The sequence below is a fragment of the Telmatherina bonti genome, assembly GCF_933228915.1.
Source record: "Telmatherina bonti genome assembly, chromosome: 3".
Taxonomy (NCBI): Eukaryota; Metazoa; Chordata; class Actinopteri; order Atheriniformes; family Telmatherinidae; genus Telmatherina; species Telmatherina bonti.
The window spans coordinates 39,856,250-39,874,212 of NC_136621.1; the positions used below are offsets into that span (position 1 = coordinate 39,856,250).

Here is a 17,963-nt window from a genome sequence, read left to right on the forward strand (position 1 = left end):
CACACACCCCTCCGCAATCCACACACATCTCGCATCACATACACAACCCCACCCCACCTCTACTCACTCACCCATACCAAGTCACACAAACCCCAACCGATCCCGCCCCCACACACGCTCACACCCCGCCACCCCATCCCTCTACCCAACCACACATGCCCCACCAAACACCCCTCCACCACCCACAGCCCCCCCACACACACCCTCACCCCTCCAGCACAGGCACACCCCATTACATACAACCCACCCACCAACATACCCCTCCACACACACACACACACACACACACCTACCCATCCGCACACATCCCCATCCCGTCAGCTCCCTACCCACCTATATCCCCAACCCTAATCCCCCCCCAGCCATCCCACCATCCAACCCCCATGTGACCCCATACACCTACTCCCACACATCCTCACCTCACCCCTCCATCATGTCCCATGTGAGATGCCCCAGAGGGGGCAAAGGATAGGATGGCCCCGATCAGGGCCCCCATAACTACCGCCCACCACTCCCAGCGTCCCCCCCACCACTCCACAGATGCAGCTGACCCAGCACCCCCCCAGGGCCGGCGACAACCCTCCTACAGCCAGGCCAGCCCAGACTCAGGTCTAATGGATGGCACTCTTCCCCCACCTGTATCCTCCCCCAGCAAAGCCCCGAGAATAGGGGCATGAGAGGACCCTATCGCCCCTGCCTCCCCCCCGCTTATGACTGATTGTGAAGTGTGTATTAGTTGCAATTAAAACTGAGGGAAGTGCCACGCGGTGTTGGGAGAGGGACCACCTAAGCAGCCCCCCCCCCCCCCCCCCCAATCATGTGAGTTGTCAGTGTTTTGGTGTTTTGATGTCTAAGTGTAATTAAAACTGGGAGGTGAGCCGAGGCTGGGTGCAGCGATCAAGACCACCTTGATGGCCTTTCTCACCACCCAGCGCCACGTGCACACCTCCCAATACCCTGCCTGTGTGTGATGGGGGGCGGGGAGGAAGAGGGGTTGAGGGATTTAAGTCTGGAGGAAAGTGAGCTTTCCTCCAGAAGGTGAGCCCCCCGCAGCACTAGGCATGCCCCCCATTCCCAGGGCCTCCCAAGGACCAGGACAAGCCAGGGGCAGCCATCCCCGTAACCAGAGCCTTCGGCGACTCTAACCAGAGAGTCATCACCGACCCAAGAGGGGACCAACTCACCACACGCAGAAGGGGGGCATGAGGACAAAGAAGAGGAGGGGCGGCAGAAGGGGAATCCCAGACCGATTGTCCACCGCCCCCTCACTCACAGAGGACACCCCCACCTGGGGACATGAAGTCCCCCCTTGTCCACACGTCGGCACTTTCACGCACATCCGCCACTGTCTCAGCACACACACCTACAGCCACACACACACACTTCCCGACACATACAGGTCCACCCAGCCACACATTCAGCCCACCCTCAAAACCATCCTCCTGACCCCCACGTCGCATCCAAATCTCCCCCACCCCCATCCATCACATCTACACTTATCCACCAACCCACCACACACATGCACCACCCACTCCCCCATACATACACCCCTGCCCATCGCCCCCCCCCACACACACACGCATTCATGCTTCGCCACGGCACTACCCCCCCCCACAGATACCACAACACCCCCCCACAAACACACACCCACGCACACCCGTATACATGCACCACCGCCACTCCCCCCTCACGCATCATCACACTTCCCTACCCACACACATCCACACACCTATGTACCGCCACCAGTCCTCAACACACACCCCCTCCACACACACACATCCCATCCACACTATCAAACACCCCCCACTCCCCAAGTCCCAGGGTCACATCCAGGCACCAGAGCATGTACCTGCCCGCCGCCGCAGCAGCAGGTCCAGGTCAGCCCAGCCCCCCCCCCCGGCACAAGCCGACCCCCCACCCCCAAGAGACAAGGGACAACCCCGGGCACCGGAGCCCGGGACCCCGCCCAGCCCACCCCACGGCGGCACAGGCGCCCGTTATGGAGTCAAGCCCGCCAACCCATCCCCCGCCAGCGACCTCGCCCCGCCGCCATGTGGCAACTCCAGTCGCCGGCCCATCCAGGTCCACCGTAGGGCTAGAAACCTAGCAACCCCAGCAGTGGAGCAGTCAAATTCCACCCCCAGGAGCCCACCACAGACCCACAGCCTCCAGAGACCTCCAACCGGCCACCAACCCCGAGCGCAATAAGGTCACATTCTCCCCCCATACTAAGTGATGGAGCTGATCACAGGGGACCAGAGGGAATGAAGTTCAGCTGACTGATCCCTTGAGAAGGCAGACATCATCTCCATACTGATGTGATCTAATAAGAGATTTCTGAACAGCTGGATACACAGACTTTGTTTGCTTTTCCAGTTTAGAAGTATAGTTTTCTTTGAGATACATAAACTGGTGAGGATTAAGTTTGCAGAATTAAATTCTATGTTAATTTCACCAAAGTGACCCAGTAGGCCCAGTTTGGGGTTTGTAGGGATGTTACATTTGAAGCAATTTGACAGATCTTTACATACCTGAAACCAGAATTCCTGGACAGGTGGGCAAGACCACAAAGCATGGTAGTAGCTGTCAGTCGTGTTGCCATTGCAGTGTGCGACAAAACTAGCGACAAATCTAGCGACTTTTACTGGAGTTACTGGAGACGTTTCTGGTGTTTTGGCGACTGACTTGAAGCACATATTGTTTAGCAGTGACTGTCCGGAACGAGCGGTGGGAGTCTCTCCCCATCATAAAACACTCCCAGCCAGTCAGAGGAGCAGAGAGGACACCTGCACAAGTCCACGTGCACAGTCACAATGAATAGTGCACGTGCAAATCCACCGCTGATCCCAACCTGGCTTACAGAGTGGGATGTAAACTAAGATCATTTCTATTGTCTCTGTTTGGTCCATTTAGATTGTTAATGTCCAGTTTAAACTGGCCATATGCTGGAATGTAATGGACGTTGTAGGAGAGAGGAATAATGTGGGAGAAACAAAAGATGAGTCAAAACCACCCTAAACACGTTTAGTACGACGAATAAACTCTTTTCTGTTGGGTTTTTTGTTTTTTTTATTTTGTCATTTAAATAGGCTATCACTTTAAAAAGTAGATTCTGAATCCCTTTAGACCCACATTGCATAAATCACTTTTGTCCTCCATTGTTAAATGTGAGAATATCAAATTTAACCAAAGGACTACTGTGAGAAATTTCTGGCTTCATGTCCAACCCTCCTGTTGATATTTTAACATACCGACCTCTCATCACCGTATGCACAGAACAATATTGTTAAAACATGTTACTATTAAAATTATTTAAAGGTTGTGTGTGTAAAAGAAGACTAGACAGACATTTATTGTTTTTATGTTCAATGTCAGCTGTTGCAAAGTTGATGTGTCGGTAATACATGCAATAAATATTTATATTGGAAAAAAATTGTAATCTCAATTCTAAGCAAAAAAATCGTTAATCTCATTTCATCCAGAATTGCAAAGCTCTAGTTACTGATGATTACACATCTTATAAACCTCACGTGTTCCCGTGGATCACATGACAAAATGGACTGGAACGAAAAAAGAAACGTCTCTCTGCCTCGTAGGAGGACAAACGTATTAATGGTATGAAACCCACCATGCGGTCCTCGAAGGTTTTCACCATGATGCCGTCAGGCAGCGACGTCGCCAGCAGAGCCATTTCCTTCCTCACCGTGCTGAAAAACTTCTTCGCCTCCGCTGGCTGAAACTCCATTTTCTTAAAAGAGTGAGTGTCTGTTAGAGAGAGAGGGGGGGGGATAAAGAAACCTGAGTTTTCATTAAGCTGCAGGATGACAGCTGAAGGATGGTTTCACAATGGATGAGGCTGCTGCTGCTGCTGCTGCTGCTGCCATGGTAACAGAGACAAGACCTGTTTGGGAAAACTGCTTAATGGAAAAAAAGGAAATTCAAAACTTTATTCGATCCACTTGTAAACCTGACCTCTTAAACCTAGAATGTTTTTTGAACCAGGCTGTAAACGTGTTTATTCCTGTTGTAAATGTGTTTATTCTTGCTGTAAACGTGTTTATTCCTGTTGTAAACGTGTTTATTCTTGCTGTAAACGTGTTTATTCCTGCTGTAAACGTGTTTATTCTTGCTGTAAACGTGTTTATTCCTGCTGTAAACGTGTTTATTCTTGCTGTAAACGTGTTTATTCTTGCTGTAAACGTGTTTATTCTTGCTGTAAACGTGTTTATTCTTGCTGTAAACGTGTTTATTCCTGCTGTAAACGTGTTTATTCTTGCTGTAAACGTGTTTATTCTTGCTGTAAATGTGTTTATTCTTGCTGTAAACGTGTTTATTCCTGCTGTAAACGTGTTTATTCTTGCTGTAAACGTGTTTATTCTTGCTGTAAACGTGTTTATTCTTGCTGTAAACGTGTTTATTCTTGCTGTAAACGTGTTTATTCCTGCTGTAAACGTGTTTATTCTTGCTGTAAACGTGTTTATTCCTGCTGTAAACGTGTTTATTCTTGCTGTAAACGTGTTTATTCTTGCTGTAAACGTGTTTATTCTTGCTGTAAACGTGTTTATTCTTGCTGTAAATGTGTTTATTCCTGCTGTAAACGTGTTTATTCTTGCTGTAAACGTGTTTATTCTTGCTGTAAATGTGTTTATTCCTGCTGTAAATGTGTTTATTCCTGCTGTAAATGTGTTTATTCCTGTTGTAAACGTGTTTATTCTTGCTGTAAATGTGTTTATTCCTGCTGTAAATGTGTTTATTCCTGTTGTAAACGTGTTTATTCTTGCTGTAAACGTGTTTATTCTTGCTGTAAACGTGTTTATTCTTGCTGTAAACGTGTTTATTCTTGCTGTCAACATGTTTATTCTTGCTGTCAACATGTTTATTCCTGCTGTAAACGTGTTTTTTCTTGCTGTAAACGTGTTTATTCTTGCTGTAAACGTGTTTATTTCTGCTGTAAACGTGTTTATTCTTGCTGTCAACATGTTTATTCTTGCTGTAAACGTGTTTATTTCTGCTGTAGACATGTTTATTTCTGCTGTAAACATGTTTATTTCTGCTGTAAACATGTTTATTTCTGCTGTGACGTTGGTCTTTTTAACATGGGAGTTTATGGGGATTTGCTCTGTTTTGCAGCCCCTAGTGGATGAAGGGGGAACTGCAGTTTCATACACTTCTGCATAGGCTTCACTTTTTAACCACCGGAGGTTGCCACTCGATTTAATAATTCATGAGAAACTCCTCCCCAGATCTGGGGCCTCCTGAGTCGAAGCCTCCTCTGGAACCACTAGGCTACAAACGCTCACCTGGAGCCCATTCCAGCACTGAGAACACCTCCCCCTTGGCACTGGTGAAGGTCACGCCAGGTTTCCCTCCGCTCTGTTGGCACAGTACTGGCGTGTCACTCAGGAACTCACTGGGCCACTCCTGCCCAGCCACTGGTGTCTGTGGCTCCTGCTGGGACTTCTCCTCTCGACATCTGTCTGCCTGCAAAGTGAGCACAAGTTTAAGGCTGGATGACCGAGCAGGACGCGTTGTACCGGTCGGTCCAGCTGCCATGCCGCTAACCTCTGTCCCCGCCCCTCCACTCCCTACAGCCTCCACCACAGCCTCCATCTTCTCTTCCTCCACGATAGCCACGTTGTCCAGCGTCTTCCTCAGGTTCTCCTGCAGCTTTTTGATGTCATCCAGGAAGCGTTTCTCCTTGGTGGGTTTCTCAGGGGCCGCCGGCGCCATCGGTGTCGCCACGTTGGCCGTGGAGGCGGGTTCTGCGGACGTCGGGGAGGTTGGAAAGCTGCCTGTCCACAGCTGCTCCACGGTCATGTTCTTCAGGCTCTCCAGGATCTTCAGAGCCTCTCGCAGCTCCCTGAAGGTGCACCTCTCACCCCGGGAGGCGCCATCCTTGCCGGGCTTCTCTGCGCCGTTGACTCCGCCTCCTGGAGTGGTTCCTAAACGCACAAGAGTTGGTTACGGCAAGGAGACGTTCAGACGTGCAGGACTTCATAAAACACCCCCACCTCCCCCAGAAGCAGGACTGGCCACGGCGACGGATGCTTCTCCGTCCTCTCCTGGGACGCCTGTGGGGGGGCTGGTTACGCCAGCCTTGCTGCCCTCCTGTGGGGGGATGATGAACGCGGTGGAGCCTGTGGGGGTGGGGGTGGGCGTCGCCGTGTCAGTGGCGTCTGCAGTGTTGACGTGGCTGTCGTCCTCCGTGGTCAGGCCGTTGTCCGTCTCCCAGCTGTCGCTCTCGTCCTCCCACTCCTCGGTGGACAGGACGCTGCTGGTCTCCTCCACGGACTCGTAGTCCGTCTCCTCGATCTCAGACTCCACGTTGTAGAGATGCTGCGAGGCCAAGAGACAGTTAGTCAACAGGAGACGTCAAACCACCTCGCAGCGCTCAAACCATGCCAGTCCCACTGGAACACCTAACTGGTTTCTAACTGGTTTCCCAGGTACGTTTCCCAGAGTTTCCTCAGTAAAGACGTCTACGCTTCGTATCAAGTCATTTCATCAGAGAATTCCACATTCAAGCAGGTCGTCCAGCAACTGGAAGCTTCACTGGTCTTTAATCTGACCTCAGCAGGTCACATGATCACCACTCAGCCATACCATTACTCTACTCCTCCCTAGGATTACTTTACTCCTCCCTAGGATTACTTTACTCCTCCCTAGGATTACTTTACTCCCCCCTAGGATTACTTTACTCCTCCCTAGGACTGCTTTACTCCTCCCTAGGACTACTTTACTCTTCGAGGATCACTTTACTCCTCCCTAGGATTACTTTACTCCTCCCTTCGATTACTTTACTCCTCCCTAGGACTACCTTACTCTTCGAGGATTACTTTACTCCTCCCTTCCGATTACTTTACTCCTCCCTTCGATTACTTTACTCCTCCCTTCGATTACTTTACTCCTCCCTTCCGATTACTTTACTCCTCCCTTCGATTACTTTACTCCTCCCTTCGATTACTTTACTCCTCCCTTCGATTACTTTACTCCTCCCTAGGACTGCTTTACTGTTGTAGGATTACTTTTCTTCTCTCGAGAATTACTTTACTCCACTCTATGATTACTTTACTCCACACTAGGATTACTTTACTCCTCCCTTGGATTGCTTTACTCCTCCCTAGGACTGCTTTACTCCTCCCTAGGACTGCTTTACTCCTCCCTAGGACTGCTTTACTCCTCCCTAGGACTGCTTTACTCCTCCCTAGGACTACTTTACTCTTCGAGGATCACTTTACTCCTCTCGAGGATTACTTTTCTCCTCTTGAGGATTACTTTACTCCTTTAGGATTACTTTATTCCTAACCTAGGATTACTCTACTCCTCCCTAGGACTACTCCACTCTAGGACTACTTTACTCCACTCTAGGATTACTTCACTCCTCCCTAGGATTACTTCACTCCTCCCTAGGATTACTTCACTCCTCCCTAGGATTACTTCACTCCTCTCTATGATTGCTTTACTTTGTTGTGGGATATGTGAACTTGAACGCCTCAGACGGAGGATAAATGAAACCTACTTGCGGCAGGACGATGGTCTTGGAGTTGTCCGCCCACACCACTTCCACTTTGCTGCTGACGTCCACCCGGGAGACCTGGCCGACCGACGTCTGGAAATCACATGAAAACACGTTTTACCATGAATCGTCATATTTTCAGTAGAAACTGGAGTAATTTAAACGTTCATCACCTCGTTCTCACAGTCACCGTGTCCATGCTCTGAGTTCCATATTCTGATGACGATGTCTGTCGTACGAAAGTGAAAATCTGGATGATCGGCGATGTCATACACGCTGACGTCCTCCTCCACTCCGATGACCTGGATTGAAACCAAATAAACAGGAATTTCTGTGGGTACGCCTTCAGTTTTCATCTCTCTAGAGCAGATGTTGTCCTCATGACCGACCTCCACATCATCGCTGTTGGAGCTGAGTTTGATCCACCTGACGACGCACGTTCTCCCCTTGTGATCACCCAACTGGATGACTCCGTACACTCCGGGGTCCTGCAAGGCTTGAGCTGAAGGGGGGAACAAAACACATACGTACAGAGATTAGAGAATCACAACATCCCAGCAGTCCAAACGGGACAGAACAGGTCTAAAAACGTGTCCTCACGTCGTTTGTCAACCACGAAGTCCCCGGGACAAAACTCGTGGCTGTCGAGGTGCTGAATAGGGATGAGGTCGTTTGATCGAATCCCCTTTTCCACCCATCCGTCCTTCCACATCACATCAGCGGTGGTCTTTGTGGAAACGACCTCCACTGCCACCCTGAAGGAAAAACAAACACCGATCAGATTCATATAAACCGGCTACAGGAGGAGGTTTCACCCCAAAGCCACCAACGTCTGGGGCCGCAGGACTAACGTCCGATCCCACAGCTCGCTGTCAGTCCACTCGCATCCAGACAAATGGGGTGTCAGAGTCTCTCCTCAGGAAACTTTTCTCATTTCTGACTGTCAAGTCAAAGATGAGAAGGGTTTCTGTGTCTGATGAGTCAGCTTGACGTCCAAAGGCCAAAGATGCAGCCTGACCCAGAGCTGGCTACAAGGACCGGTGCAGAACATTCACACCGGGACAAGCCGAGGGTCTCAGTCTGAAATATGTCAGCCCTTCCTTTGGTTTGTGTTCAAACTGCACTAAAGCAAAGCAAAACAAACCTCCTGGACGACGTCAGGTAGCTAAAACAGCTGCTCGCTACGCGCAACACTCAAACACAAACAGTTTATTAGGTAAATGACGGATTAAACATGCAGGTGGATATTTACTCAGGCAGATCGTGTCTTTTTTCCTTTCATGACGAGTGTTTTACTGATCAGACGCCTTTATTGTGAAGCCCTGCAGGAGGGTTTCCAAACACATGCGTGTGACGTTAACTGATCACTTCTCAGATCTAAGTTGCTTTGCATAAAAGCATCTGCCAAATGAATCTATGATGGGCGGTTCTACAGAAACGAACCGGTTTGGTCATCCTAACTGGTTCTGCTTGGTAAAACTGGACCTGTGCAGGACCTGGTTTTCTGAACACATGCTGTTGGTTTAGTTTTTCCTCCTAAACAATCATCTTCATCACTTCCTCCTTCTTCTTCAGGCTTTGTTACAGTTGGCAGACGTCGCTTTCTGATTGGATGCCGATCAATCTGCAAGCCGACCCAGACTCAAGCAGACCAGAGTCCACTTCTTTAGTCTGCATAATTAATCGTGCTGCTCTTGGAAGCGGACGACAGTCGGGAAAAGTGGACCAACGTGCAGATGAAGATGTTAAACGGACTGAACTCACCGGTCTCCAGGCTTAAACTCGCGGGAGAACTTTGTCCTCTTCTTCTTGTGCTTCCTCTTTAGGTTGCGGATGGAGAGCGGGATGCTCTTCTTGCGGTTGGTTCCCAAGCCGCCGCTCTGGGAGGAGGCGGTGGAGCTTGCAGACGACGTCAGAGAGCTGCAGCAACAAACGAACACAAAATGAACAACGCTGGAAAATGTCTTTTTGTTTAACAGCAGCCCAAACGTGAAGTTTATCCAAAGATCTCAACAGGTCCTAAGTCTGTATCAGGATGGTGAAGATGCATGTTTAACACCACATCAGCACATCGTTCTCTCATGTCTTGGTTTTCAGAAGAAAAATACAGGCGCAGAAACAAACAACACAAACACATTGGACGTTACTGTCAGTTTAAGCTCTCTGATTGGTGGAAAGCTGAATCAACAATCCTCCCCACAGAGGTACAAACTTCTGTTGCTGAGAAACTGATAACAGAAATCGATTGGGATGTCGTTATTTAAAGCAGCGGTTAGCAAACGTTTTTAGTCAAAACCCCAAAAATAACATGACTGAGTGGGTCATGGAGTGGCGGAGATGTGGACCATAATGCCGGACGAAGATGCATGAGGCAGGTGGAATGCAGTAAATTTTTTATTAAATGGAAGAACAACAGGACTTATGAGAAGAAAACACGACTAGAAGGACAAAAAGGGAGATGATGACAAACTGAAACCAAGTGGTCTATACACAGAAAGCACAACAAGACAAGCTGGACTGAACAAACTAAGTGAAACCAGGTGAAGGGAAGATAAACCAGATGCACAGGGAAGGAAAACTCCAAAATAAAACAGGAAACCAGAACTAAACACGAACCAAAAACTCCAAACACTGAATCTCCTCCACTATACGACAACCACCAGACAGCCCTAAAACAAGAGTCCAAAGACTGTTGGGAGGAGGAGGTCCAGAGGCAACGTCTTTCCTTTGGACGTCCAACGACTCCGGCACACGGAGACCAGCAACCTCCACGGAAAAGAGACGGAGCCGGAGGAGGAGCGTCCCTTTCCACAACCGCTTCGGGAACAGGAGCCGGAGGAGGAGCGTCCCTTTCCACAACCGCTTCGGGAACAGGAGCCGGAAGAGGAGCGTCCCTTTCCACAACCGCTTCGGGAACAGGAGCCGGAAGAGGAGCGTCCCTTTCCACAACAACTTCGGGAACAGGAGCCGGAAGAGGAGCGTCCCTTTCCACAACAACTTCGGGAACAGGAGCCGGAAGAGGAGCGTCCCTTTCCACAACCACATTGGGAACAGGAGCCGGAAGAGGAGCGTCCCTTTCCACAACCACATTGGGAACAGGAGCCAGAAGAGGAGCGTCCCTTTCCACAACCGCTTCGGGAACAGGAGCCGGAAGAGGAGCGTCCCTTTCCACAACAACTTCAGGAACAGGAGCCGGAAGAGGAGCGTCCCTTTCCACAACAACTTCGGGAACAGGAGCCGGAAGAGGAGCGTCCCTTTCCACAACCACATTGGGAACAGGAGCCGGAAGAGGAGCGTCCCTTTCCACAACCACATTGGGAACAGGAGCCAGAAGAGGAGCGTCCCTTTCCACAACTGCTTCGGGAACAGGAGTCGGAATAGGAGCGTCCCTTTCCACAACTGCTTCGGGAACAGGAGTCGGAATAGGAGCGTCCCTTTCCACAACTGCTTCGGGAACAGGAGTCGGAAGAGGAGCGTCCCTTTCCACAACAACTTCAGGAACAGGAGCCGGAAGAGGAGCGTCCCTTTCCACAACCGCCTCGGGAACAGGAGCCGGAAGAGGAGCGTCCCTTTCCACAACCGCTTCGGGAACAGGAGCCGGAGGAGGAGCGTCCCTTTCCACAACCGCCTCGGGAACAGGAGCAAGAAAAGGAGCGTCCCTTTCCACAACCACATTGGGAACAGGAGCCGGAAGAGGAGCGTCCCTTTCCACAACCGCTTCGGGAACAGGAGCCGGAAGAGGAGCGTCCCTTTCCACAACTGCTTCGGGAACAGGAGCCGGAGGAGGAGCGTCCCTTTCCACAACAACTTCAGGAACAGGAGCCGGAAGAGGAGCGTCCCTTTCCACAACCGCCTCGGGAACAGGAGCCGGAAGAGGAGCGTCCCTTTCCACAACCGCTTCGGGAACAGGAGCCGGAGGAGGAGCGTCCCTTTCCACAACCGCTTCGGGAACAGGAGCCGGAAGAGGAGCGTCCCTTTCCACAACCGCTTCGGGAACAGGAGCCGGAAGAGGAGCGTCCCTTTCCACAACAACTTCGGGAACAGGAGCCGGAAGAGGAGCGTCCCTTTCCACAACCACATTGGGAACAGGAGCCGGAAGAGGAGCGTCCCTTTCCACAACCACATTGGGAACAGGAGCCGGAAGAGGAGCGTCCCTTTCCACAACCACATTGGGAACAGGAGCCAGAAGAGGAGCGTCCCTTTCCACAACCGCTTCGGGAACAGGAGCCGGAAGAGGAGCGTCCCTTTCCACAACAACTTCAGGAACAGGAGCCGGAAGAGGAGCGTCCCTTTCCACAACAACTTCGGGAACAGGAGCCGGAAGAGGAGCGTCCCTTTCCACAACCACATTGGGAACAGGAGCCGGAAGAGGAGCGTCCCTTTCCACAACCACATTGGGAACAGGAGCCAGAAGAGGAGCGTCCCTTTCCACAACTGCTTCGGGAACAGGAGTCGGAATAGGAGCGTCCCTTTCCACAACTGCTTCGGGAACAGGAGTCGGAAGAGGAGCGTCCCTTTCCACAACAACTTCAGGAACAGGAGCCGGAAGAGGAGCGTCCCTTTCCACAACCGCCTCGGGAACAGGAGCCGGAAGAGGAGCGTCCCTTTCCACAACCGCTTCGGGAACAGGAGCCGGAGGAGGAGCGTCCCTTTCCACAACCGCCTCGGGAACAGGAGCAAGAAAAGGAGCGTCCCTTTCCACAACCACATTGGGAACAGGAGCCGGAAGAGGAGCGTCCCTTTCCACAACCGCTTCGGGAACAGGAGCCGGAAGAGGAGCGTCCCTTTCCACAACTGCTTCGGGAACAGGAGCCGGAGGAGGAGCGTCCCTTTCCACAACAACTTCAGGAACAGGAGCCGGAAGAGGAGCGTCCCTTTCCACAACCGCCTCGGGAACAGGAGCCGGAAGAGGAGCGTCCCTTTCCACAACCGCTTCGGGAACAGGAGCCGGAGGAGGAGCGTCCCTTTCCACAACCGCCTCGGGAACAGGAGCAAGAAGAGGAGCGTCCCTTTCCACAACCACATTGGGAACAGGAGCCGGAAGAGGAGCGTCCCTTTCCACAACCGCTTCGGGAACAGGAGCCGGAAGAGGAGCGTCCCTTTCCACAACTGCTTCGGGAACAGGAGCCGGAAGAGGAGCGTCCCTTTCCACAACAACTTCAGGAACAGGAGCCGGAAGAGGAGCATCCCTTTTCACAACCGCCTCGGGAACAGGAGCCGGAAGAGGAGCGTCCCTTTCCACAACCGCTTCGGGAACAGGAGCCGGAAGAGGAGGAGCGTCCCTTTCCACAACCGCCTCGGGAACAGGAGCAAGAGGAGGAGCGTCCCTTTCCACAACAACTTCAGGAACAGGAGCCGGAAGAGGAGCGTCCCTTTCCACAACCGCCTCGGGAACAGGAGCCGGAAGAGGAGCGTCCCTTTCCACAACCGCTTCGGGAACAGGAGCCGGAGGAGGAGCGTCCCTTTCCACAACCGCCTCGGGAACAGGAGCAAGAAGAGGAGCGTCCCTTTCCACAACCACATTGGGAACAGGAGCCGGAAGAGGAGCGTCCCTTTCCACAACCGCTTCGGGAACAGGAGCCGGAAGAGGAGCGTCCCTTTCCACAACTGCTTCGGGAACAGGAGCCGGAAGAGGAGCGTCCCTTTCCACAACAACTTCAGGAACAGGAGCCGGAAGAGGAGCATCCCTTTTCACAACCGCCTCGGGAACAGGAGCCGGAAGAGGAGCGTCCCTTTCCACAACCGCTTCGGGAACAGGAGCCGGAAGAGGAGGAGCGTCCCTTTCCACAACCGCCTCGGGAACAGGAGCAAGAGGAGGAGCGTCCCTTTCCACAACCGCTACGGGAACAGGAGCCGGGAGAGGAGCGTCCCTTTTCACAACCTCCTCAGGAACAGAGTAGAGCCGCTGCTCCCTCTGGAAGCGTTCCTGGTGAGATGTTCCTGCCACGTCCTTCCGGGGGAAGACTCCGGGGAGGGGGGGACCCAGGACCCCTGCAGAGTTGGCATAAGTGGCTGGGAGAGGGAAGTCTGGACTTCCCTGCTTAGGCTGCTGCCCCCGCGATCCGACCCCGGATAAGCGGCAGAAGATGGAAAGAATGGATTGATTGCGTGGAGGTTACTGTAGGTTTATACTGGGAAGATAGAGGCTTTCTTCCATAGAGCAGTAACCAGGTGAACTACATAATCACCTGTTGGTCCTGACTGAAGTCACGTCCAGAACCGCGTGTTTGTCCTTTAGATATGTGGATACGTTGAAAGTGTCGCTGCAATGCGGTGCCTCGGGGTGAAGCTGCTCGTCTTTATTCTTCGGTTTCAAATCTTTCCAAACCGTACTTCAGGCACATATTGTGACCACATGTAAGAACTTTTCTGTAGCCGCCGTCTCTTACTATCATACCTTTCAGGCAATTGAGGCACCTGTGTATATTAAGCCTCACCGACTACGTCACTCTCGCTGGTCTCACTAGGCCTAAAGACACACGCTCCAATTTACCAATTCTTTACCGTTAAAAGACAAAAAAAAAGTACAGTTTGTTTTTAAATGCTGGTATATACAGTTTTCAAAGCTCTAGTATTACAGTACTGTACTGGCATCGTCATACGGTGCAACCCTACCCGGGACAGGAACCAGAAACAGAGGAGGAACATCCCGCCCTAAAAATCCTCGCAGACAGTAGGCAGCATGGACCAGGGAGAGGACACAGGCGGTGTGGGAGCTCACAGCACAGGTGATGACTGATGAGACGAAGGCTGGAACACTGGTGGCTTCGGCTGGATTCCCCGGTTGACCCCCATCGGACACTGCGGTGCGGAACTGTACATGGACCCTGGAGCTGGTGGCGATGCCGGAGACGGGGAGCTGGGGGCGTTGCCGCAGACGCGGAGCTGGGGGCGTTGCCGGAGACGCGGAGCTGGGGGCGTTGCCGGAGACGCGGAGCTGGGGGCGTTGCCGGAGACGCGGAGCTGGGGGCGTTGCCGGAGACGGGGCTTTCGACAGAGAACCAGAGAATTGAATTGATGATGGGCTTGGGGCCGGAGGATAGATGGATCACGGAAAGGGTATTTACATCCTCCTTTGCCTCTGGCAACAGTTCTGCTACACCGGGTGGGCTGGACAGTCATGAACCTCCTGGCTGCTGCCAGCAGCACAACAACTGGATAAGGATTCGCCATGCTGTCGATGTAGACTTTGGTCGCCAAATGCACCTCCGTAAAAGCCTCCTTGAAGTCGTCTATCCCCGCTGGGTAATTGTTGAGGCAGTTCATACGGTCAGACGGTGACGGAGATGTGGAGGCAAATGCAGGACGAAGATGCCCGAGGTCGGTGGATTGCAGTAAATGTTTTAAATTAAGGAAGAACGACGGGACTGATTTTGACAAAACGCAACTTGAAGGACAATGAGGGAGACGACGACTACAAACTGGCAAATAAGACCGTAAACCAAGTGGAAAACACAACAAGACACAGCCAAACTGAACAATCTAAATCAAACCAGGTGAAGGGAAGAAAAACCAGACACCGGGGGAGGAAAACTCCAACATAAAACAGGAAACCGAGACTTAAGACTGAACAAAAACTCCAAACCAGGACAGTAATACACCAGATGGTCGTCGATCAACTGTGTGTCAGTTTTTAATATCTTTTGAGCAGCAGTATATCTGAATCAGCTGTTTGAACTTCTACTCTTGTTCCCGGAGCTTGAGCTGCATATAAAAGTGTTGGTTTGAGTTTCTGTTGTCTTGCTGCTGCGCTACGTTTGGCTGTTAGCTCTGCATTTACCTCAGGATGGCGTCTTGCTCGGTGGGCGGTAACGTTAGTCGTGTTACCGCAGTACGCCACATGTGCTTTACAGAGTTTACAAACAGCTTTCCACATGTCCAGCTCTGCTTTTCCCTTTAAAAGGAAAAATCCAAAATGTGTCCACAGTTTGACTTAAAATGCGACGGTGGAGGATTTATTTCTGCACATTTCTGCAGGTTGTCGCCGTTCTCCATCTTCTGTTTACGTGTTTCCTAACGGAGATAACGTCACGTTACCAGACAGTCGAAGAGAAAAGTGTCGCCCTCTGCTGGAGAGAAGCGGTAACTTCTCCATCTGGCATCTAAACATAGAAACATTTAAAGTTGGGAGAAAAATAATATTTTTGACAAAAAAAATAAATTAATTAAATTTTAAAACAAAAAAATCCAGATTTTTATGAGAATTAATTTTTTCTCCCACCCCATTGCAGATTTATCCGCACTAATGGTTCCAAATTGGATAAATGTAGACTACATATTTATTACCATGATCTGGCGACCCCCTGTGGGGGCCCCAAACCCCAGTTTGAGAACCACTGGTCAGGAATTTTAACAGTAAGTAATGTACATTAAAAGCTGGGATAGGCTCCAGCTTCCCAGCGACCCTTAATCAGACTAAACGGTTAGGATAATGACTGATTAATGTACATTACAATATGTATTTGTGACGAATACATTTCAGATAACACCAAGTCATAAGTCCTGTTTGACTCTAAGATGATGATGACGACCGCTGCGGACATACATAACCCCCGTACTGCTGACAAATGAAGGGAAAATGTCCGAAGCTGCCTCTAACATTCATACACTGACGTGTGAAACATGGAGGAACCAAATGAGACGATCTGAACGGACCTGGTGTCGTCCGTGTCCTCTGCGGCCTCATCGTCGGCGTCCTGCTCGGTGTGTTCGCCCGCCGTGTCGTTGGTGTTGTCGGTCTCGGGCGGGTTCTGCGCAGCCGCCACGGGGCCGTTGTTGTTGGGATGAGACGAATCCGTTGGCTCCGATTTGTGCTCCGCTGGAGGGAAACATCAAACATCATGTTCAACGCGCCATTCAGCCACGTTAATGCAACAATACGTGAAGATTTTCGTAAACAAGCTGGTCGTGTTCTGCTTCGAGACGCCGCCATCCTCCATCTTCCTGCATGCTGCAGAGAAAAACAACTGAAGTGTTCCTCAATCAGCAAATTCTCCAGTTGTTTCCTCTGCATCCGCTCTGGTAGCAGGAAGACGTCTCCACAATTCCACCCGCTTTGCATGCAGAAGGACGGAGAACAACCGCACTTCCATTCTCCTAACAGGTTACATCATGCACGGCAACGTGTATGTGTGTGTGTGTGTGTGTGTGTGTGTGTGTGTGTGTGTGTGTGTGAGATCGCTGTGCAGAAATCTGTTGAGCACCTTGTGAGTCGACATTTTCCGTCTTCTTCCCAGAATCCTTCTTGAACATCCTTTTCAGCTGCAGGACAAACACACACATGTTGAAGCTTATCGCAGAAACTCCGTGTCAGACTGAAGCCTCGGAGGTCTCCGTTGCTCAGCAACAGGTCGACCGCCGACTTGTCCACACCTTTCTGGCGACGGGGTCCTCTGGCAGAACGGGGGCACCCTCGGGTCCTTCGCAGGTGATGCGTGTGGCGTCACCTTTGGCGGGGAAAACATAAAGCGCCCTCTCCCCCAGCTGCCTCTGGGTGTGGTCGTAGTAGCCTAGACGCCTCACCCTGAAACCAACCAGAGGTCAGACTCCATTAAGTCTCTGCAATGAAAACCTGAAAGCAGGAATCCTCAGTTCTGGTCCTCGAGAGCTGGAGTCCCGCAGGTTCTAGAGGTTTCCCTGCTGCAACACGTGATTCAGAACTCTGCAGAGCTTCATGTCAATAGCTTGACTTGTGAAAAGACTAACGGTGTGTTCAGACCAAACGCGTTTTCAAGAGCGGCAGGTTCACATGTAAAGTCTGTGTGGAGGCGCGGCAAGGGGGCGTCGAGCTTTCTCGTGTCGCGTGTTGAGGGTTTTGAGCATCGGCATGAGGCGCATCACACGCCGAAAATTTAAAAAGTTTCTTAAGGTGGACGCGCATCAAAAGACAGAGATGGAAAACCTGAACTTTGGCCGCTTGACGCGGGGCGTCAACCAATCAGAGCGATCAGCTCGCCTGGGTTCCTGTGGTGAACCCTGACACGGGGCTGAGACGCCCTACGACAGCGTTCCTCATGCGGCTCTCTTGACTCCGCTGGCTTTCTGAAAATGCATCTAAACAAGTCATAATGATCCTCAACGCTGCAGTTCTCTCCACTAACAAGAGCTGCAGGCTGCTTGCAGAAACTCTGCTGTCCTAACGGCCCTAACTGACCCTGTCAGAGTTGCCAGTTCTGGCTGATTTCAGCTGCACTGAACTCCACCAAAGAGCTGCTCCGTCGGTAGCTCCGTATATATAATGAAAAAGAAACGCGCCACCTTCCCTCCTCCTTTTCCGCCGCGTTAACCGTTCACTCCAGACAAGCGTTAGGAGCATTTTGGACGTCCGACACAAAAGTGGCAGTCTAGTGATCAGCGTCGAGCGTTCAACGCTCAAAATATGTTTGGTCTGAACACACCGTAACAGATGATTTTAGGCTGCATTCACATCAGGAGAGTCCGCTAGACT

General features: G+C 51.3%; 1 protein-coding gene across 1 annotated transcript in view; it reads right to left on the minus strand.

Moving 5' to 3' along the window:
- The window catches only part of ube2o (ubiquitin-conjugating enzyme E2O), a gene marked incomplete at its 5' end in the record, with an annotated part of 56,657 nt that overhangs the window by 7,112 nt on the left and 31,582 nt on the right, over window positions 1-17,963 (minus strand). Inside the window, 12 exons of the mRNA XM_079265168.1 lie at window positions 3,629-3,765; window positions 5,301-5,481; window positions 5,563-5,942; window positions 6,012-6,336; window positions 7,520-7,609; window positions 7,690-7,818; window positions 7,906-8,018; window positions 8,117-8,271; window positions 9,281-9,436; window positions 16,172-16,334; window positions 16,720-16,777; window positions 16,889-17,039. Of these exons, the coding sequence (XP_079121294.1) occupies window positions 3,629-3,765; window positions 5,301-5,481; window positions 5,563-5,942; window positions 6,012-6,336; window positions 7,520-7,609; window positions 7,690-7,818; window positions 7,906-8,018; window positions 8,117-8,271; window positions 9,281-9,436; window positions 16,172-16,334; window positions 16,720-16,777; window positions 16,889-17,039 (2,038 nt within the window). The remainder of the gene's footprint in view (window positions 1-3,628; window positions 3,766-5,300; window positions 5,482-5,562; window positions 5,943-6,011; window positions 6,337-7,519; window positions 7,610-7,689; window positions 7,819-7,905; window positions 8,019-8,116; window positions 8,272-9,280; window positions 9,437-16,171; window positions 16,335-16,719; window positions 16,778-16,888; window positions 17,040-17,963) is intronic.